Genomic DNA, 22,531 nt, shown 5'->3' with positions numbered 1-22,531 from the left:
AAGCAGCTATATGATTTTGCATCTTGAGCTCCTGTGGTGTCATACATGTGTCCATGAGCCCTGGCATTCAAAAATCGACTCGAAAAAAATACAGTTATACTGTTCTGTTTTTAGCCTAAATGTCGGCTGAGATCCACACATGAATGCTGCTTCAGAGGAGGATATTAGCTGACATTTAAACTAAAAAACATGGTGTAAATTATATCATTTCAAGTCAAATTTGAATGTTGGGGCTTACGGACACTTGGATGACATCACAGGAGCAGTATAGAGGCGTTTTCTGTTTTTTCTGTTGTTTTTCCATTTACTTCAATTGTATTGCATTTGGCTGCTGCTGTTAAACACTGTTTACTCTTGAAACTCCAAAAGTGTTTTGTGGACTCAAACACTTCACCCACACCTCCATTGGCATAATGGTGAGTAGATAATGAGTGAATTTTCTTTTTTTTTTTCATTTTTAGGGTGAACCATCCCATGTTGTTCTTCCAAAATCTTCCAAAATAAACTCTTCATAAATAAAATCAGATCATGATGAGATTGTGTGCATCATATAAATATAAAGATATGAAAAGTCGATTTTACAAATTAAAGGCATAGACATATCAACACTTCACAGTATTTAAATACAACAATACAAATGTATTTATTAATACCTCATACAACTGCATATGTTATCCTCCAGGAACATAATACCCATACACATACCTCTGTCAAGTACCAACAGGCACCACATTTCACACACTCAGATATCAATCTCTAAATTTATCAGATTGTTTCATCAAGATTTCAGCATTGTTTCTTCAGAAATTTACAAATGCCAAAAAAGCTCTACCTCACGGTGTTATCTGTTGGGATTGGTTCACGACCTGTCCAGTTACAGAGAATGCTTCATAAATCTTTCCCACAGGTGCTGCTTATAAATAAACAAAAACCTTCACACTGAGGTGATGGTTCAGTGGTACTGGACAATATCATACTCTCCATGTATACAAATATAATCCTACACCATCTTGTAGCATGTACCAGAGTTTCATACTTTATTTTGATGGATGGATTGTCTTTACAATTGTCCAGGATAATAATAATAATAATAATAATAATAATTCATCTGCCTCAACTAATTAGCAGATTTGTAACAGGATATGACTGAAAACATTCATGTTTCTTCCAGGTAAAATGTCCCTAATGACTCCAGACACTGCAGCACACACACACACACACACACACACACACACACACACACACACACAGTAATATAATATTACTGTATACTTTTGGTTAGAAATGTATTTAGTCTACTTTCCTGTATATAGAAGTGGATGGATGGATTTGGAGATTTTATAGAGCTATTTTACTTATTATCCATGTATATTTTAGACATTTTTTTTAAATATAAGGCAACAGAGAAATTATACATTGAAATTTTACAATAGAAAAATGTAATTATTATTGAAATAAATGTAACTGACATGTTTCCACAGGAATTAAAGCAATTGAAATGATGATGCAGAAGCTCACCTCACTGGTCTGTACTGTCAGTACTGACAGTCAGTACTGCACATCACTCAGCTGATGTACGATATCGATCTGTCATGTGACACAGGGGGCGTGTCTTCACCCTGCTGTTAAATTACTCTGCCTGGTCTCACCTGTCAGTGTGACGCTCAGGCTGGAGAACTAAAGCGCTTTATGACTACAACCCCAACTGTGAATCTAAACAAAAACCAGTGTGATGGAGTCCCCGATGAAGAATTCCCCCGTCGAAGCGGGGTTTCACAGACTGGAGATCCAGAAAACGACGTGGGACGTCCCGGAGAGGTACACCACGCTGAGCTCCGTGGGCTCCGGAGCCTACGGGACAGTCTGGTGAGTTCACCCGGGGAAGAGAACTCGACACTGCACCTTCAGATATGTCTACACTGTAGATTATCTGCGGCCTGAAAAGCATCTGATTATAGTTAATAGAGTTAACTTCACTAAAATATCTGTAAAATGATCCAGAAGGCAAATCATTTCTATTTATGAAGCACATTTCATTCACAGTGTGGTGTGCAGACACATTCAAACATCCACATAATAATAAAAAATCTATTTCAAATCAGATTGCACAGATTAAAACAAATTTAAAGCAGATTAAAAGAGAATGACATTAAAACAATAATCGAGACGTCTAAGATAATAACATATAATAATAAGATATAATAGGATATAATGATGTTATGACCTGATATAACAGTTTAGTTAAGGACACTTTGCACATGCTTATAGACATTGATCTGCTTTATACTGAAATGAAACAAACAATCTCGTTGAAACACATGAAGGCACTTAAAATGACTTTTACCCATCTCCAACATGCACAAAGTGTAACAGCAGGAACAGTGATGAACATGATCAAATGCACACACACGACTGTTTGTTGATTTTTCATTCTGGTTTCCTTTGCTGTCAATATTCAAATGTTTTGAATCACAAATGATTTCCTATAGGCTGTCTTGACTTAAGTCAGCATTCCATTCCCTGGGTTGTTATCCCAGAGGCCAACATTACACTGACATTTGCTAACAGAAGCACCTTTGTCCGCCAGAGGCAAGCCAGCAAGTCAATGCAGGTCCTGGGATACAGAAAGAATCCCCTCCACCGACACAGAGCAACTCCCACAGGATTCCAAGATATAACTCTGGCACAGCTCAATGTAATGACATGTCACTGAAGGACCAGATCTTACCAGAGATATGATGCTGTTTGGTCAGAAAAGACATCAGATCATACAGTACAGGTTTCTCTCATGTTTGATCTGTTTTTGAACAACAAGGTTTTTATTTAAAAGAACCAGTTCCACATACCAGAAGTATTCCAGGATATCGCCTGTGTTTTTGTTCCCCTTATCAACTCCAACAGAAGATGTTGAAATCCCAGAGCACCCTATTCTCAACATGCTGTAAAGTCTTGATGTAAACAAAGATAAAGGAAACTAACTACACAGTGAAATAATAAACTGATTCATGGCCAACAGTCACTGGAATAATTGCCCAATTTAGATAACTAATATTTATCATTTATATAATTTATCAAAAACAAAAAAGTTCTGTTTTATATGATTTTAAACTGAATAACACTTTGTTATTTGGTCTGTTGTGCGGACAAAACAAGATCTTTACAAAGGACACTGTATGATTTTCTAATGATTAAATTAATTAATCAAAATAGCGTTAGCCTTTCACTCTTTACTTAATTCAATTTTTTTAAACATAGTCATGTATTGCTCTTATATCTCCCCCCCATCTTTATTCAACAGTTTGTTTTTTCAGTTTGAGAGCAGGACTTATTCTTTAAAGGTTCAGTGTGTAGAATTTAGTGACATCTAGAGGTGAAGTTGCACATTGCAGCTGAATACTCCTCATGTCACCCTCCCCTTACCAACATGAGAGAGAACCTGTGGTGAACTTCAGTTGTCATGAAAACTCAAAAGGTTTTAGTTTGTCCAGTTTGGACCACAGTAAAAAAACATGGCGGCCTCCACAGAGAGGACCCCTTAATGTAAATATAAAGTTTTTAAATATAAACGTCTCATTCTTTGGCAAAGAAAACAACAATTCATACAATTTAGATGAAACAAACCAGTAAAAACATCACTAAAATTATTTTATATTCAATTTCTGCCAAAAATTCCTTTCACCTAAATCTCACACACTGGACCTTTAACTCAAAACTCTGCTTGCACTCCAATAGCCCTGCTTGTGCTTATGTTTACTCTAGCTTCAGAGCATCTACTCGTGTCCTCGTGTTCAAACTGCTTATTTGGGTGCGCAAAATGTCTGCTCTCTGATTTTTTTCTTCTGCAACTAGAGCAACTAGTCTGTCAAAATTCCCCAACATATATTGATAAGAAATGACATTCTCCCACCCTCGTTAGCTTTACTTCTTCAAGAGTCCCGTACGGGTGGTTACTTTAGGTGGGTTCATGCACTGCCGTCTTTATTATTACCTGTCAGAAGTCAAGTAGAGGGAGTGGAGAAATCTGAGAGCAGATGTTTCACACATGCACAAATGCAGTGTGAGTGTGATGAGGAGAGCTGAAGCTTGAGCGCAGTAAATCTGAGTGCAAGCAAACAGTTTGAGCACAAGCAGGGGCTATTTGAGTGCGACTGCAGGGTTTTGAGTGACAACAATACAAAATCTTAACTGGAAATCAATAAGTCATATGATCTCTGCATGGATGAGTGTGTGTTACTCTGTATTAAAGTTGCTATACAAATCAAGTCTGATTGATTAAGTGATTAAAAAAATAATTTATTTAAAATAACTTAATTTAATATTCAATTAAAAAAATACTAAAAATAAATAAACTGACAGATAACAGCTTAATCAGTATTTGCGGCCCAGAGTAAGAAATTATATGAGCAACATGATCAGGCCGCTGTGTCCTCTCCTCAGTACTGTGTTTTATTCCCACTCAGCTCCGCCACTGACCAGAAGACCAAGGAGAAGGTGGCCATCAAGAAGCTGCACCGGCCTTTCCAGTCCCTCATCCACGCCAAACGGGCCTACAGGGAACTCAGGCTGCTCCGCCACATCCAGCATGAAAATGTACGTGAATGTGACAAGACGTGGGCCCTGATTTGGAATGGAGCGACAGGAAATACATTATGAACATGCTAAAATACAATTCAAAAGCCTGCCAAAGGTGCCACCTGCGAGTGAGGTAGAGGGGAGGTGACGCTCAAGCATGAGAGAGGAATCTTCTTTGCCAACTGGTCGGTGCTATGATGTGATATATGTGTTATGAGTCATATTATATGATGACTCTATTGCAAAATGGCACCACATTTTTATTTTATATTTCAAAATCAAAATCTTCTGCCATTTTTCTTCTCCCAAAGTTCAATCATGAGGGTAAACAAACTTTGTTGACTATTCAACAAAAGGTCCACAAACTCTCCAGTGCTCCCTGACAAGCCAGCAGTGTAATGTTGCAACCCTCATGGTTAGGTGTTTTTGCTCAAAGCCGTTGAGGAATTTCAAGCAGGATCAGCAGCATTATGCAAAAACTACTGAGCAGAAAATTCCATGAAACTTGGTGGAAGGATGGGAGTGGGTCCAAGAGAGAACACATAAAAACATGTTTTTTTAATTATTTCTATTTTCTCTCTCCTAAACATTGCAAGATAGGGCTTTCACCAATTTCTCAGAAAACAATGCACGGATCTTATTGATATTAAGGGGACTGATATCTATGAGTGTGTGCAACTTGGGGCAGATTGATTGAATTTAAGAGGACTGTTGGGCCTTGGCAGAGGTGTGTGTTCTGTATTTTAGAAAAGGCCTATTTCTATATCTTGTGCTGTCACTCTGTGTTTTTGTGTTCAGAATTAATAGTAGAACGTTTGCATCAGTTCAAACTTTTTGAAAAGAAGACTGAAGTACATTATCATTATTATAGATGCAGTGATCCATTAGAATGGATATCTGGGTAATGTTGTGCAGAAATATCAGCGTTCATCCATTCATTATCTATACCGGTTATCCTTTGAGGGTTGTCCTGCTAGTAAGTGACAAGTGGGGTACACTCTGGACAGGTCGACAGAGTGTCACAGGTCAACAAACAACCATTCACTGTCACGTTCACACCTACAGTCAATTTACAGTCTCCAACCAATCTAAGCCCAATCTGGATGTAAACAGACTGTGGGAGGAAGCTGTTTTACCCGGAACCCACGCAAATATGAGAACATGCAAACTCCACACAGAAAGACTCAGACAGAACTGGGATTCAAACTGAGAGCCTTCTTACTGTGAGGCAACATTGCTAGAGTTGAAAGGGCTGTAAAATATAGAGGCTGTAGAAACACAGTGCCAGTGTCAGCGCTGTAAATATGACATTCACACCAGATGTTACCATGGAGATGTGCAGTGTCACTAATTATACACTGCATGTGATCCCCTATAGAGCCCAAGACATGTGTTTTCTAATACATCTGTATATTACCGGTCATATCATATGCTAATATCTTGTCTTTCATTTTTGTCTTTAAGGTGATCTGCCTCCTTGACGTCTTCACACCGGATTCCACACTGGAAAAATTTACAACCTTGTGAGTTGACGGTCACGAACCATGTTCTTTTTGTCGAAGCCTGTTGACACCCTGTGTGCGTGTGTGTGCATGTATGGATTGTTCAAGCAAGGATGCGTGCGGGCAAGATTATTCATGTTTGTTTTGGTATTTCCTCACAATAGAAACTGTCTCGTGTTATCTACAGGGTTTAGGGCCACTTCATGTCACTGTGGCTCTTTGTTTTTTATTTTTGTTTATTCATACATTCCTTCTCACTTTCTGTTTGTCTCTCACCTTTCCTCTCTCTAGTTACCTAGTAATGCCATTAGTAGCCCAAGACCTGAGCCACATTATGAAGAGGAGAAGATTAACTGATCGTATCATCACGTACCTGTTCTACCAGCTTCTAAGAGGACTCAAGGTAAGTGTTGATGTTTTTATTTTCTTAAAAATTATATTAGGTGATATAATCTACATACACAATTGTCCACACTTGCTCTCAATACATTTTAAATGTCTAATGTGTGCAATAAAACTAAAGACAGGAGATTATGTATAGAGGTGACTGGGAGGCTCTGCAGTGATCATACACTGATCAAGTCCAGTTACCAGTTTCAGTTTGCTGAATGTTGTGCTTACAGCCACAGTCATTTTATGAGATGTTTCTACTGGACTGGAGTCCACCTGTGGTAAATTCAACTGACTGGACATTATTTGTAAAGGCACACCGTCTATATAAGGTCTCACAGGTCACAATACATATCAGAGCAAACGACAAGACATGAGGTGGAAGCAGCTGCCTGCAGAGCTCTGGAGAAGGATACAAGAGGTTCTGCTGCATGAGAGGTTTCTAAAAGCACAACAGCCTCCATAATTCTAAAGTTTGGAACAACCAGACCTACTATTAGAGCTTGTGACCAGTTTAAACTGAGAACTGCACACTGTGAGGTCTTACACATATCTTATAGATGTGTACTTCTACAGTCTACAGCCTTTCCAAATCATGTCCAATCAGTCAAAGGTGTTGAAACATCTCCAAAAGAAATTGGAGACATCTGAGCTATATGCCAAGTGTCATAGTAATGGTAAGCATTTCTAAAATCCACGTTTCGAATTTGTTATTATGGCAAATCAAGTGTAGATTGATGAGAGGATTTAGAGATGGGCTGAAAGAGGAGCGAGAAGAGATGTGGAAAGTGAGGGCTACAGAGGTGCCAGTTGTAATCTGAGAACTCAGGGCTGTAACCCCCAAACTGGGAAAGTGGCTCCAATTGAATCCAGGAAGAACCTCTGAGGTCTCTGTCTAGAAGAACACTGTCCTAGCCACAGCAAAGATACTGCCAAGATACTAGGCTACCAGGCCTCTGGTAGAAGAACTTATAATATATCATATATGTATATGGTCCAACTTCAGGCCTTCAATTTCAGCTCCCTGTTTGACCCAATGGCAGCCCAGTACAACTTCCCCCACACAAAGAACAAAAAAAGGAAAAAACTTAGATGCCTTTAGTTATTGCAGTAAGTCACTCCAGTTTAAGAAGGGCCTTGGTCTCAGACGCTACTAACACATTACTGCAAACCAAACAGTGAGTGCTAAAGGTCATAGTCTGTCAACTCCAGAGAGTGGATGGGAATCTCCTTCCCACCTGCGCAACTGGATAAACATAAGCAGCTATAAAGTGTCGTCACATACGGTACAAAATGTATTGTCAGCTATTCCCAACCGCCACATAATCCCATGAGTGTACCTCAACCGCCATGAATAAATAAAGAAAAAGAAAACAGTGTCTGTGGCCCTCACAAGAGTGTAATAAAATCATATCACTGTAATAAATCGTTTCATTTGAGTTTATATAATAACCCGAGCTTGAAGACATGCCGCCCTCAATATGAAACAAGGTTCAGCCCACTAGGCACTGTTTAAAGTTTAAAATTACATCATGTAAATATGGTCTGAATCAACAACTCTGTATAAAGTAAAAAAGTATAAAGTTATCGGTGCCAAATATGAGAACATATGCACCACTAGGCGTCCATATATGACGAAGCCCCTGCAATCCATCGCACTCATATTATTAGATTAGATTAGATTAGATTCAACTTTATTGTCATCGCACATGTCACAAGTACAAAGAAACGAAATGCAGTATTATTGCTCAGGCTTATTATGAGTGACACCTGAGTGACACCTAGTGGTGCACAATTAGAGCGAGTGTGAAAAAAACTGCTGGAAACGGCCGTTTTTCAGCAACTTTTTGTGTGTTAAACCTGCTTCAAAGCCACAAACATGAGCCTCAGACATGATTTTTAGATCAAAATAAAAAAAGAGTTTGTTTGCTCAGCAGACATGTAGCTATGAAATCTCTCAGACCTATAGTTTAGGCTGTATAATTTTTTTGAAAAATGTTTTTACGGTCTCACGTCTCCATTGGCTGCCTTGTTCATTTTGAAAAAAAAAGGTCAGAGTGGAGAACAACAATTAAAAATGTTCTAACTCACTCCCACGGTCACATTTCTTAACTCTAACGAATGAAAAATATATGTGTACGTTCGGGGAAGTCTCAGGATTCTCACAGTGTTTTTATTTCACAGAACTTATAGTTTTTGAGTTTTGAGCATTTGTTTTAACCCCTCTCTCCCAACTGGGAGATAACAGGTGCATGCAATCAAGTCTGTGAGTATCCATAGCAACGACATACACACACAGAGGAGAGGGCTCCTCTTTATATTTACTGATTTAGTCCGATGGCGACATCACATGACCACTGACGCAATGTCAACACTGAGTAACAGGATGTTATCAGGACACCTGTAAAGAGCCTGGATTTTCAAAATAAGTCCCCCCCCCCCATAGTAACAGGATGTTATCAGGAAACCTGTTAAGAGCCTGTATTTTTAAAATACCTCTCAGTATACGCTGATGTTTTACCAGCATGACTCTAGTACTTTCAGTTCAGGGACAATGCCCAGTCAATGTATAACCAAGAGTGCTCAGTGGAAATAAAAGATAAAGCACAGTTGAAGCTGGGAAACTAGACTAACGTCTCAAGTGTGGTCATTTGTCTTTGTGTTTAGCATCTTTGATCTTGAGATCTTTCCCCTTCTTATCTGTATATGTGCTTTAACCACTCTTCTGTTCTGAGCGAGACGTCTGAGTCTTCCTAAAAAAATGTGTGATGTGTTTTTACTCCTTTTAAAAAAAATCTGCAACCGGACAACATGCCATTTAGAGGAGGCCTCGAGCATGTGGGTCTGTCTGCTCTGTGAACAAGCATTACTGTATAACTATGTTCAATAATCTGTCTTCTCCTTCTTTACAGTATATTCACTCTGCAGGGATCATTCATCGGGTTGGTATATTAACATTTTTAAAATACACAATTAACTGTAGTCTTTGTGTGCCAGGTAATCGATGTGTGTTTAATTGAGTTGTTCACCTAAAGGAATTGTTCCAAATTCTGTAAAATAGTTTTGCATGAAGGATGGCAAAATCTGGACACGCCCCACTATCCCACACCAAACCCAGTGTAAAATCACAACTTTAGGTTTAATAGAGATGAATCAATTGACCAATGCTACGCAGTAATTGGTATTATGTAACATGAATGTGATGAGTACTGTTTCCAGTAATATATGGTTTAAGCAACATTTAAATTAATTTTACATGAGGGAAGCTTGCGGTCAGTGAGAGTTCGGGCCAAATAATGACTTCATATTAAATGCTGAGCAGAAGCTTTACATTTGTGATTTTAGAATTAGAGTGAATGCCCAATAACATTTTACACCAGCTTTAAAACATTTTATAACAATAGACAACAAACTTGAACACTTTGCTGTATGTCTAAGCTGCATTTTACATATTCAGGATAGGTGGAAAATATAACCCATAGAAAGGTCATTTAAAAAAGGGGTTTGTTTAGTTAACTTTCTGTCTTGCAGGTGTAGCCCCTCACCAGTAGGGGGTGCCTCCTCAGCACTACAACGACCTACTTTCACCCTCCTGGTTTCACAAGGTTGAATTACTTAGGAGTTACGCCCATCCAGCTCTACATTTCTCTGAGTCAAAGAAACAATAAAACATTAGGGTTGTTGATGGTTTTAGCAGTCTGAAGAGTCAGAAGGTCAAATGTAGAAGCTAGATGACCACATTTAAAAGCTTATAATAAAAAAACTGCTGGTAAATAGAAGCTCCACTTAACAATACTTGATTCAAATCCATGGGTGAGGTGAGGGGTGTTCAGCTGCAACATGCAATTTGAACACTAGATATCACTAAATTCTACACACTGTACCTTTAAATCAATTTTTTGATTTCAGTTATTTATTTCTCTGCTTTTTCAAATAGCTTATTACATTTTCTTATTTATTTTCTAATTTCTATGTATTTTTAAATGATGCACCTGTTGACTGTATTTTCCTTTTTTCACTGATGCATATTTTTTAAGTAATTATTAATTAATGAAAGACTTGATTCATATTTTGGTGACACCAGTCCTTCTATGAGCTCAGGCTGGGTAACCAAAGAAACATGAGGCCTGAAGACAGAACCAGGCAAAGCTAAGCTAAGCTAAATGGCTGCTACTTAAGTCAGACATTATGCGATTAAGAAAGCTGATGTGGTTTGATTTTAGGATCTGAAGCCTGGTAACCTCGCTGTGAATGAGAACTGTGAATTAAAGGTGAGTTGAAAAGTCTAATATGATGATTAAACTCGGCTTTACACATATAATCATCTGGGAATTTACATGGTAGTTTTGAAATATCTAACTCATCTTTTTAAACCTGATCTAAAAAAAACGATAAATTCTTAAACTTGCCTTGTTAACCTGTAACTATTCTCAGATCCTGGATTTTGGCTTGGCGAGACAGACCGAGAGTGAGATGACTGGTTATGTGGTAACACGCTGGTACAGAGCACCAGAGATCATATTCAACTGGATGCACTACAGTCAGACAGGTGATGATATCATCTCACTGTCATCGTTTCCAGTATTGAAGCAGTACGTTCTGACAAAATATAAAATGTAACCGTCTCTCTCTTGTCCTCCCTTCAGTGGATGTCTGGTCAGCCGCCTGTATCCTGGCAGAGATGATTACTGGCCAGGTACTTTTCCAAGGACACGACAGTATCCTCACACATTCAGCTCAACTAAACCAATGGGAAATTCACACTGTTCCTCCTTTGTTGTTTCAAATGTAAGAGTGGACAAACTAAACACCTTTTGAGTTTTTATGACAACTGAAGGCTTCTACAGGTTCTCTGTCATGTTTGGAAGGGGAGGGTGAGGTGAGGGGTATTCCACTGCCACATGCAATTTCACCACTAGATGTCACTAAATTGTACACACTGTTGTGATAAGTACTGATGTCTGTGTCGATGTGCTGTAATTATGATAACTGTATTTGTATAGCAATATCTAAACCATCTGTTGTTTCCTGTAAACAGTAACACATTCCTTAACCAGCCTGTTCAGGTATCGATCAGCTGAAAAAGATCCTCCGCCTGACAGGAACACCAGACTCCTCCCTGGTTCAGAAGATGCAGAGTAAAGACGTGAGTTTTGTTGTGTCCACATGCCTCATGAATTCCAACATTTATGCCAACTGATGAATGCAGCCTATCCCCAAATATAAGTGGAAAATAACAAACCAATTTTTTTGATATTCACCTCTTTTTTAAATATTTTATACTCTTTTTCTTTGTTATAAAACATAACCATTATTACGTGTTTTCCAGGCGCAGTCATACGTGCGAGGTCTCCCTCCACAGAAGAAGAAAAACTTCAAGGATGTGTTTCCGTCCATGGATAAAAATGGTGCACTGAACCGCTTCTCTACTTATTGACGTTAAATGAAATACATTGTGCTTGAATTGGAAAGTAAAGCTGACTTCGAACCCTAACTTCTTCATCATGACTTTGCTGTAGCATCGTCACCTATATCAGACAACTCTCGTGTGAAATGTTTATTGCAGCAGCTGATCATGGAGTTTAGCGTCTAGGCTCTGACTTCCTCACCCGCCCTCAGATACAATTACAGTAATATAACGGGGAATGATGATGAGCAGATATCTTTACCCCTCTGTTGGAGCCTACTGGTGCCAGGTCTGCCACACTCACACTCACACAGGGGAGGAGGAGACAGGGAGAGGAACACATAAAATAGGCAAACACAGGAGTAACAGCCTGAGCTGAGATAATATGATTAGAGCGGTGTAGCTCGAGTTGGCGGCCTGAACCAGCTCGTAAGTGTCACTTCATCTCTCAATGCTGCGTATTTATAACAAATAGGAGATGAGGAGATACAGTAAATCCTGAAACTCTGTCAGGGGAGAACTTTGAAATAAAAAAAACTTTTTGTGTCAAATAAACAGAAACATCCTTATGACCAAATAGTGGTTGATGAAAAAAAATGTTTTCTTGTGATGATTTAAATGTTCTGTTTTCGGCCCTGATGCTTCCAGCTGTGGACCTGCTGGAGGGGATGCTGCTGCTGGATCCAGAGACGAGGCTGACAGCCAAGCAGAGTCTTCCACACCCCTTCCTGGCTGAATACCATGACCCAGAGTGTGAGCCGGACTCTGAGCCTTATGACGACTCCTTTGAGAGCCTGGAGCTGGCTGTTGGCGAATGGAAGAGTGAGTACGGCTGTGAAGGCTTAACAGAAGAATAAATAATCATATTCTTATATTTAAAAAAGGAGGTCAATAATAGTTGTGAAAATAAGTCTACGCTTTCTTCCCAATCAGGTCTTATCCACATGGAGATCATGACCTTCGACCCTGACAACCCCAGTAAAACAGCTATGTAAGATGCTGTGATGATGTGCTACTGCTTCCCAGTGTTTGGTTTAATATCTGCATGTGATGTAAAGGTCAACTATTCAGCGAAACAAATACAAAAAGAAAGAACATTAAATATATCCTGTCCTTTTTTCTGCATCTAACATGAATGTGCAGTTGATAGAGTTGATGGTAGCAATAATAGCTTGATGAATCTATATCTGTTTTACCAAAAGCATGTAAACCTTAAATATCAAATTCTTTTTTATGAGGTGTTTACATTAATTTGACTCATTATGTTGATTTTAATGTAAAGATTGTCAGTCGTTTAGGTCACATGTCTGTAAGTGCTGTATAAAGACCACTGTGTCAGGACTTTGTTGAATTTACAGCAATACAAATAAAATAAAATATGAATGATCAAATAAAGTAAAATACATAGACTTATAATAATTGAAAGGGGGAAAGGCTCAACTCTTAAAACCACCTGTTGTAAAATGTAATATCTTTAAGTCCCTGAATGAAAGAATGAAAGCTTTTACTTCTCGGTGAGAGTTGGATTTTTCACATCCCACTAGTTCAAATTGGATATGATATTTAATCCATGTTTTTGTAAAGATTTCATTTGGGAGTCTTTAAAATGAGAAATGTGCATTTTGCAAATATCAACATTAACAGTGGAGCAGCAGCTCACAGACTGTGTCGCCGCTGCGTCAAAGTCAGTCACCTCTGAGAGGAGGACTGCAAGCTGCAGGTTGGAATCAGACTCCTGAAACACAGGGAATGTGTGAGATAATAAAGGAATAAACAAAAGATGAGTAAATTATAAGGTGGGAGGATGTATGGTATGAATGAAGAGATGAAGGCAGCCCCTTTTTCTCTCCTTCTCTCTCAAATCTCGAGATATTATTGTTATAACTATTATTATTGGGCTCGTAGTATATAAGAATTGTTGGGTCTCTCTATGATCCATGATGAAACCCACAGGACAAATGAAAGCTTTACATCGGTGTGATACAAACTATGGACAACGACCTGTACTGCTGCCAGCCACCAGGAGGCGATCAAGTTTTACTTAAGGCTGTTATGTCACCTCTCTTCAAATGATGACGATGGAAATGCAAGTTGGAGGATTGTATCTGTCAAGCTGAGAAACATATCTTCCTTTAAAAGGCTTTAACATCTCAATGAGAACATGAAAGATTCCTCTTTCCTAAATGTACCCACGTAATTGTTTCTATTTGATCCAAAGAGTGTTTTATGTTTGTGTGATGTCCTGTAAACCAGTGCCTGCATAAAACCTGTGTCAACTTGATGGAAAGAGAAAAAATTAGTTATGATATGTATATTGATTTGGAAGGATTCGTGTGACAACATGACCAGCAGCTGAAACGGACACAGAGACAAGAGATTCACAGTCGCATTTGCTTTATCAGTAGAGCAACCCAAAAATTATAGAAAGAAATAAACTTTTAAAAAATGCTTTTCAGTAAATGTATGTGGAGAGGGACTTCTGTAAAATCTGTTCAGGGGATTCCTTTAAAGGCAGATTTAGTGTCGTAACTGAAGGGAGCAGAATATGGAATTGATGGATAGATAGAAATTAAGGAAGGGACCATTCATTAACAGTAATTTACAAATGTGTGTTTAGAGATGGTACAAAATACAATAAAACAATGAAAGGAGCAGACGGGTGACACGTACCCTGTGTGCAGTGTATAGATCCCAAACAGGCAACACTATCATTTTGATATTGATATAAATATATTGTAAATCATTACGATATCATCAAGGCCTGTATTATACAATACTATGACAAAGGACTGGTTAGTCTAAATAAGCTTCTTATTGATTTTATCCTTACCATATGATCGTAACACATTTAAAAAAACTTTTGTTCTAGTCTATAGACCTATAGGATGCAGCAATGCCTCATGAAATGCATTTTTATAGATGCATGTTATTTTTAGAGTTCAATGTGACACAGACAGACACACGGGGGCAATGTTGCCAGATGTAAGATTATTATCATCGCTGTACAATGTACGATCAGAAACATTATTGGTAGTTATAATTATTAGGAGTTATAAATATCAGTATCAGTAGTACTAGTAGTAGTAGTACTGGTAAAAGATTGATCTGTGTATGCCCTTTCTTACATATCTCTTACGTTATGTCTTTCCAGCCAGTCATTATTGGCACACTCGCTGAGGATGTGTAATAAACACACGCAGCGATCCAGAGGTGGGACCATGTTTTTTTCATGTGGCCGGAAACCATATGATGTTTTTTAACCAATCGCTGTTTGCCACCTTTCCTGTTGTGTGCGTGACGCTACAAGGAAAGGAGGTACTCACGACAGACTTCCAGGTACAACACTGCATCCGAATCTATGAGTACGATGCAAACTGTCTCGTGTTTGGAAAAGCTTAAAAACCTAATTTCTCTGTTTCACCTTGAAACAGCAACAACATAATTCCTCTTTCGCTTTGCCATGTCTAAATTTGAACATGGCGTCCTCTTCTCTGGTCAAAATCAAAGAGGAAACAAGACCCATCATTAAAGGTTAAAGAAAAATCTCTTTCTCTCAGGATGTCATGAGGCACTGGGGCTACACTCTGGCTGATCTCATGTAGTCTGAGCCAAGGGTGAGCAGCTCTGTCTTGTTTACATCTACACTCTTCTTCGTCACACTTAATGCTGTTTCAAAATTAATCATAGTATGTTTTATATTTATTTTAAATTTTTGTTTCCGATTTTTTATATTTATACTTTATACAAATACACCACAGCAATTCCTTATATGTGTAAACCTGCTTGGCAGAAATGCCTGACAGTTAATTCATTTATTTTGTACATTTTTATTTATAAGAGAAGACTATAACTGTACTCTTACTAACTCTGCTCAAGAGTAATCTCTCACATGGATCATCAAGCTGGTTAATGTAATCATGTTTGTGCACATATGGAATTTTAGTTTCAAAAAACAAACAGTATTCAAGAAGAACAAAGAGAGTCTGCCAAATATGAACACAGATTTATTCCAGATGTTTCGGTGGTACAAATTCACAATAAATCTGGTTGTTCCAGTCAGCCTTAGCCCTGATTTTTTATTCAGAGTGAAAAATGGAAGGAAAGAAATAAACACCGTAAATTGCTGAAGCGGATAGCTCATTTTCTCTCTGAACAGGAGATGAAAAAGAGGATCCCGAAAGAGTGTTATATGTGGCTGCTTTTGATAATGTCAAAATGCACGTGAAGACGAATGTGACAGCAGATGGGACATTAGAAGAAGGGATGTTACAGGTGTGGCATTGTGTACGCCTGCCTGCAATGAATGCCTCATAAATTCAAGACATAGCACCACACCCACTTCTCCTTCTGTGCAAATCTTAGAACCGCTGTTGTCTTTTGTGTGCAATGATTGTTGCCTTTTATGGATTCTCTGCCATGACACTACAAGTATCCTCTTGTCTACACAACAGCATATCCAGCAACCAAAAGACAGCCTGGCTGACTGATCAAAGAAGAGGACTGACTCACATCTCTGCTGCTTTTACATACAATCTCTCTGTACTTGAATGTAATCTCTGACTCTGTGAGAATGTGGTGACAAAGAAACAGCCCCACGGGAGCCAGATGCCACAGAGAGCTATACCATTACATGGATCTGCGATAGTGATAAATGGTTGAATGGAGCATGTTTCTGAGACTGCTCTGTGTGTGCAGGGAGAGCGGTGTTGGGATTTATAGAAACGCTTATGAATGGGGCATGAGGAGGAAAACAAAGTGAGGGAAGACCAAGATTGGAGATGAAGACAGCTGCAGGCTTTATTAACGGCGCATGCTGTACATGGTGGAGGATCTTGATGATACGACACCGCCTCCTCCACTGCTCATGCTGCTTCCATAGCCGCCGCCGCCTCCCATGCTCAAGCTGCTTCCATAGCCGCTGCCGCCGCCTCCCATGCTCATGCTGCCTCCATAGCTGCCGCCTCCATAGCCGCCACCTCCTCCCATGCCGCTTGCACTACCGCCACCTGGTAATGAGAATGAAATTAGTTAAGTACACATATCAAGTAAATTGATAGCTTTACTAATAGCCTACCCATCCCCATGTTGGATTTTTTTATGAATGCCATAGAAATTACCTGAGTTGTCAAAACATAGGTCAATACGTACCGTAGGCGGAGCTTGAGCTCTGCATATGGATGGTAGCTATTGCAGGACCAGCGGCAATTCTGCAGAGATGCACATAAATTAGCAATCTAAGCTGTTGACTGCCCTTTTTTTTCATCCTCCAAAGTAACATTTACCTGGATTCCTCTCCTTCCAGCAGCTTCTTGTAGGTTGCAATCTCAATATCTAGAGCCAGCTTGACGTTCATGAGCTCCTGGTACTCACGGACCTGGCTGGCCATGTCCTGTTTGGCTCTCTGCAGGGCATCCTCTAGGTCCTTGATACGGAGCTTGGCGTCCTTGACGGCCAGCTCACCACGCTCCTCAGCCTCAGCGATCTGGGCCTCCAGGTTGGCACGCTGAGAAGTTGGAAAGTGATCAGAAGCTTCAGGTTTGATATTTCTACATGTTTATCTGGTAGTTAACATGTTCTGGAAGCCAGCATCATTTTGAATATTTTGTGCAGAGATGATAAGTCTATAAGTGAAATGAGCTCAAGGTAAAACAGATAATCACATGTGTAATTGTGAATTTACCTGTCCCTTGACTGCCTCAATCTCATTCTGGAGGCGTGAAATCATACGGTTGAGCTCAGCAATCTCACTCTTAGTGTTGCGGAGGTCGTCTCCCGCAGAGCCGGCAGAGGCCTGCATCTCACTGAACTGAAGGAACATAATGAAAAATAACTATTATAACAGGCTCCACAGACATTTTTGCATAATGTGTGTTTGATAATGGAGTTGTTGTATGACTGCTATCTCCATCCACCTACCTTCTGCTGGTACCAGCTCTCAGCCTCAGCACGGCTGCGGTCAGCGATTTCTTGATACTGCTGCTTGACTTCAGCCACAATAGCATCCATGTCCAGGTTGCGGCTGTTGTCCATCTCCACAATGACTGAAGTGTCCTTGATCTGTCCCTGGAGTTCACGCAGTTCCTGAAGAAGAGACAACAGTATTTTATTGAAAAAAATAAAACTCAAAGTATGAGTAGAGGCAGCATGAAATCTGTTTCTGTTTGTGTTATTGTTTATCTGTCTCTTCTGGTGGCATTAATGAAACAACAGACATAACAGGACTGAGGTGTGGTTTGATTTCCTTACCGCCTCGTAGACACTTCTGAGGAAGTTAATCTCATCCTGAAGGGCATCAACCTTGGCCTCTAGCTCAACTTTGTTCATGTAGGCACCATCTACATCCTGTAAGAGGAGAATAAGGAAGTGTTCTGCATTGGTGATGGTTTGGAGGAAAAGCAAATGAGCCATCCTTGAAGCTGGAATGCCTGGCTCAATGATTGCAGAATTTCTCTCACCTTCTTGAGGAGCACAAACTCATTCTCCACACCAGCACGCTTGTTGATTTCATCTTCATATCTGATGCAAACAAATGGAGGAAGAATGAACTCATGGAAAATGAAGGGTGGCATCAAGCCCTGTAGGTCTGACAACACTTGGTTTCCTTCTCTGGTGTTTACTCACTTGTTCTTGAAGTCCTCCACCAGTCCCTGCATGTTTCTCAGCTCTCCCTCCAGCTTGACCTTCTCGTTGCCAAGTCCATCCAGCTGTCTGCGCAGGTTGGCGATGTAGGCCTCGAACATGGCGTCGATGTTGGAGCGGGTGGTGGTCTGATCCTGCATCAGGCTCCACTTGGTCTCCAGCATTTTGTTCTGCTGCTCCAGGAATCGCACCTAAAAGGTAAACATTTCAGAAGTTAAGATCCACCAACAGCTGGAGGAAGATATTGCTTGGAATATGACCATTTTATCATAACTGCAAATAAAAAAATCTAATAGGAAAGGCAAATAGCCATGGGCACCTGCTATGTGGCTTGGAGGAGGCGGCATCAGTGCATGAAACAGAAGCTTTTAGCTAACCATTGTTTTTAAACACAGGTGTTTTTAAACAGTCGTTGTCTTCACCTCCATTCTTCTTCTTCTCACATTTTGCTCTCTTGGCGGTGTTCCACTCATAAATACCAACCCCCTCTTCGTGCAGATGCAGACGGCCTCAGGATAGATTATATAAACTGTCCCTTTTATTCATGATTTGGCTTACTTCTCTCCAGGAAAACAGAGATGTTTGTCTTCCTTATTTTACTTTACTCACATGATCCATCGAGCCACACCTATGTGTGACTTTACCACTCTAAAGGATTTTGTAATAACCAATGCCTTTCAGGCCGGAGACCTTTGGTTCTCACTGAAAGTATCTGTTCCATACATCTTCCTTGCATTTGCATTTGCATAGTTGCTCTGTCATCAGAGTTGCAGGTTTTTTTTTCTGTGTGTGTGCGTGTAAATGGCCAGATGAGGTGCGCCTTGCCACACCTCAGCCTTGCCCCTCCCCTTTAAAGCTCTGGCATAACCGCACCCTCGCCTCCAGTAAGAATACTTTCACTGAATGAACATGCCTCAACCCTCAGCAAACTAATCCATCTGGCCTGAACCCGATAACTGCCAGTAGTGTGAGGATGCTTTAAAGATATACCATTTAATTGCATTTCATGAACATAATAAATTGAACTGTTGATTAAACATTTGATATTTTACTCCCCCATTGTGACTACGAATACTTTCTGTAATGATCTGAATATTCAGCTGTGAATCATTTTATACAGATGGAAGACGAGATCACTTGTGGGGACAGATGAGGTGTGGTAGACGCACAGCACAGGGAAAGCTAACTGAGCATTTTCTCGTGTAGGGTGTGGTTAACTTGTTTTTTCATTTGTAACAGAGAGAAAAGGTCCCTCATCTTATTTACAAGAACTTCAATTAAACATGAAAGCACAGTTGAGTGCGATTAGGACCTCAATCATTGCATTGTTGTATTGTCATATATGATAAACAGTGCATGCAATGAAAAAATTGTTGTTTGAAGTGTAAGCATTATATGATGTATTGCAAATATTTCAAGCCCACTTTCTGCATCACTAATGGAAGCTTGTCAAGCCTTGCTGCCATGGGAATGGGTGATAACCTGATCCCTTTCTCCCCTCAAACTGAGAGGGACCAGTCACTGGATACGATCACTCTAATGTTTCCTGACTCTCGCTCCACACAGACACAGCTGGCAAGGGGCCAATTATTGTCAACAAAGTATTAAAGGCGCAGTGGTCTGCTTTCAATTTCAGTGGATAAGTGAGTCAATGCACAGTATAGCTTAAAAAGACTGACCAAACCGACAAAATCTATTTCATGCTAATAATACTATGATTGGTAGTGTGGCTATCATCCACAATGGGATCAGTTGCTGTGTAATATTTAATGAGCCCAGGTGGCCCTGTTGCAGCTATTCCCACTTTCACAAACCAATTAACTTAATATTTCATTTTCCTGTTCATTCATATCAGCATCTCTTGTTCAACCAGATGATTTCACAATTAAAAACACTCTGAAAACCACATTTAAGATTTTGAAATGGTGTGGGACATGAAGACATAAGCTGTTTACACTTACCTTGTCAATGAAGCTAGCGAAGCGGTTGTTTAGACCCTTGATCTGATCTTTCTCTGCGGTACGGACAGAACTGATGTTCGGGTCAATCGTAAGGGTCAGAGGAGCCAGCAGGCTCTGGTTGACTGTGACGTTTGAGATTTGGGGGATTATCATACCTCCACCGCCACCACCACCACCACTGCCAAAGGCAGAACCTAATCCAAAAGCACTGCTAGAAGAAAATGACCCACCACTGGATCCATAACCACCACCACCACCACCACCAGATCCATAGGCACCACCTCCGTAACTACCACCACCTCCAAAACTTCCCATTCCTCCACCAAAGCTTGACCTAACAACTGAGGTGCTTTGCCGGGATGGCCCCCTCTGCATAACAGCAGATTGTGAGGAATATCTTCCTCCTCCTCCTCCTCCACCACTACGGCTGCCAGAGAAGCTGGTCCTGGATTTAACGCTGTACGAGGACGCCATGTCTCTTCTGAACGGATTCAAAGAGTAAAAGGGAGAGCAGAGAGAAAGAGAGAGAGATTTGGCAGAGCAGTGGAGCACACTCAGAGGTGAGTCAAGTCCCTCTAAGTATCTTTACCCAGTCTGCCATGGATTTTTATCTACCTCCTTCTGAGGAGGAGGTCCCAGTAAGCTCCTCCTCCTCATCCCTCCACCAATTACCTGCATCCTGTAAGGTGCACTTGCACGTAGAATTAGCATGGAGCAGCTCAGCCTGTCGGACAGGTAAGAGTGCCACCCCTGTAAAGTGATCAGGGCTTGACACACCCGAATGCTCAGAGAGGAATGGCCTCATAGCTCACAGTGAGAGGGGGAAGAAGACATGTTAAGTTAAAAAAAAGAAATCTTGACTTCATTAGCTGGGGGCTCTTTTTGAGAGGTGTGTGTGGTTGGAGGAGTAAGTGGTTGGGTGTGGTATTATAGTCACTTTTCTATTGACTTATGTTTTTGCAAAATTGATGCAATATAAATACATCTACAGTTTAAATTGGTAACATTTCACCAGACTTTCACAACACATTCTGGCTAGTTGCTGCTGGATATGTTCAATGTAAATATACAGTATGTATTTTCCTAAAGACAACAGGATTTGCATGATGCCTCTAAATAAATAACCACATCACAGTAGAATTTGGAAAAGTGTAGCTTCATATGAAGTCTCACTGAGTTTATTTTAAAAGTACTGTCTCTGTGATCCTTATGGAAAAACCTTTGCTTTCCACTTGCCCCTGACCCTTGTCATTTCTGAGACATTATATTCAGTTAGATTTATTTATTCTATATGATCCTTTTGAACTCTTTTCTCTCCCATTCTTTTTGTGATTCTGCATTCATCAAACAAAATCTAGAGTGGGAAACAGTTCAGCTATTATCTCTCCCAAGGTATAGTCCCCTTAAATCCATTCAAGCTACTAAAGCTGCTAAAAATGTATTGGCCAATGTACAATATTTCTAAAAAATGTCATGAAAATATGTAGTTTTTTTCTGTAATCCTGCTGACAAACAAATTAACTGGTGCAAAAACATAACCTCTTTGGCTGGTAATAAAACAACAAACTTCAATAATTCAAATAAGATGCAAATAAAAAAATAATCTTTACTGTTAAGTTAAATCGAATATATTTAATATCTAGGAGAATTATTTATATATCTATAGATATATATTCCTTTCTTCAATTCTTTCTATGATTACCTCTTTTGTATTTGAATTGAGGCAGAAATCTCAGACACAGACTTGTGGATACTTGAAAAATGAATCAAAAACTATCTACATGACTAAAAACCACCAGGAGTGAAAAAAGCTTTTTGGATGTATTAATACTTATATTGTAACACAATTAGTAAAAGGCCTCTGGCAGTATCCCATAGAGGTGGGCATACTGTATCTTTTGATACCCGAAATGAGTTGCACATGTCATATTTTCTCATACATGTATTGTGTTTTAATAAGAAGGAAAATATTGAATGGACTGAATTCTTGAACGAGTTCAGAAGCACATGACACTTAAACAGTAAAAAAAATAACTTAAATTACAAGTAGTGGTGTTGCT

The 22,531-nt window shown here is 39.6% G+C and overlaps 2 protein-coding genes across 2 annotated transcripts; one reads left to right on the top strand and one right to left on the bottom strand.

Moving 5' to 3' along the window:
• Positions 1-1,624: 1,624 nt before the first annotated feature.
• Positions 1,625-13,272, top strand: LOC109630593 (mitogen-activated protein kinase 14A). Its single transcript, XM_069526919.1, has 12 exons — positions 1,625-1,866; positions 4,461-4,590; positions 6,037-6,095; positions 6,366-6,477; positions 9,377-9,406; positions 10,688-10,735; positions 10,899-11,013; positions 11,111-11,182; positions 11,531-11,610; positions 11,794-11,872; positions 12,520-12,693; positions 12,805-13,272. The coding sequence occupies exons 1-12, from the start codon at positions 1,733-1,735 to the stop codon at positions 12,864-12,866; spliced, it is 1,095 nt and encodes a 364-aa protein (XP_069383020.1). The 5' UTR covers positions 1,625-1,732; the 3' UTR covers positions 12,867-13,272.
• Positions 13,273-15,862: 2,590 nt separating this feature from the next.
• Positions 15,863-21,064, bottom strand: krt5 (keratin 5). The gene is made up of 9 exons (XM_020089329.2): positions 20,472-21,064; positions 18,493-18,701; positions 18,327-18,387; positions 18,118-18,213; positions 17,788-17,952; positions 17,552-17,677; positions 17,154-17,374; positions 17,020-17,078; positions 15,863-16,877 (listed from the first exon to the last, which is right to left on the bottom strand). Exons 1-9 carry the CDS (start codon positions 20,943-20,945, stop codon positions 16,672-16,674), a joined length of 1,617 nt encoding a protein of 538 aa, XP_019944888.2. The 5' UTR covers positions 20,946-21,064; the 3' UTR covers positions 15,863-16,671.
• Between the last annotated feature and the right edge of the window lie 1,467 nt (positions 21,065-22,531).

The sequence above is a fragment of the Paralichthys olivaceus genome, chromosome 6 (assembly GCF_024713975.1).
Source record: "Paralichthys olivaceus isolate ysfri-2021 chromosome 6, ASM2471397v2, whole genome shotgun sequence".
NCBI classification, from domain to species: Eukaryota; Metazoa; Chordata; class Actinopteri; order Pleuronectiformes; family Paralichthyidae; genus Paralichthys; species Paralichthys olivaceus.
The sequence above is the reverse complement of the archived record's forward strand: the minus strand, read 5'-3'. Positions and strand labels throughout refer to the sequence as shown.

Excerpts from the sequence above, each read along its gene's own strand:
- LOC109630593 (XM_069526919.1), top strand. The coding sequence starts at position 1,733 with ATGGAGTCCCCGATGAAGAATTCCCCCGTCGAAGCGGGGTTTCACAGA. Across the intron at positions 1,867-4,460 it reads GGAGCCTACGGGACAGTCTG|CTCCGCCACTGACCAGAAGA; the intron begins GTGAGTTCACCC and ends ATTCCCACTCAG. Across the intron at positions 11,183-11,530 it reads ACTTTTCCAAGGACACGACA|GTATCGATCAGCTGAAAAAG; the intron begins GTATCCTCACAC and ends CAGCCTGTTCAG.
- krt5 (XM_020089329.2), bottom strand. The coding sequence starts at position 20,945 with ATGGCGTCCTCGTACAGCGTTAAATCCAGGACCAGCTTCTCTGGCAGC. Across the intron at positions 17,375-17,551 it reads TTGAGGCAGTCAAGGGACAG|CGTGCCAACCTGGAGGCCCA; the intron begins GTAAATTCACAA and ends CCAACTTCTCAG. Across the intron at positions 17,079-17,153 it reads CTGGAAGGAGAGGAATCCAG|AATTGCCGCTGGTCCTGCAA; the intron begins GTAAATGTTACT and ends GCATCTCTGCAG.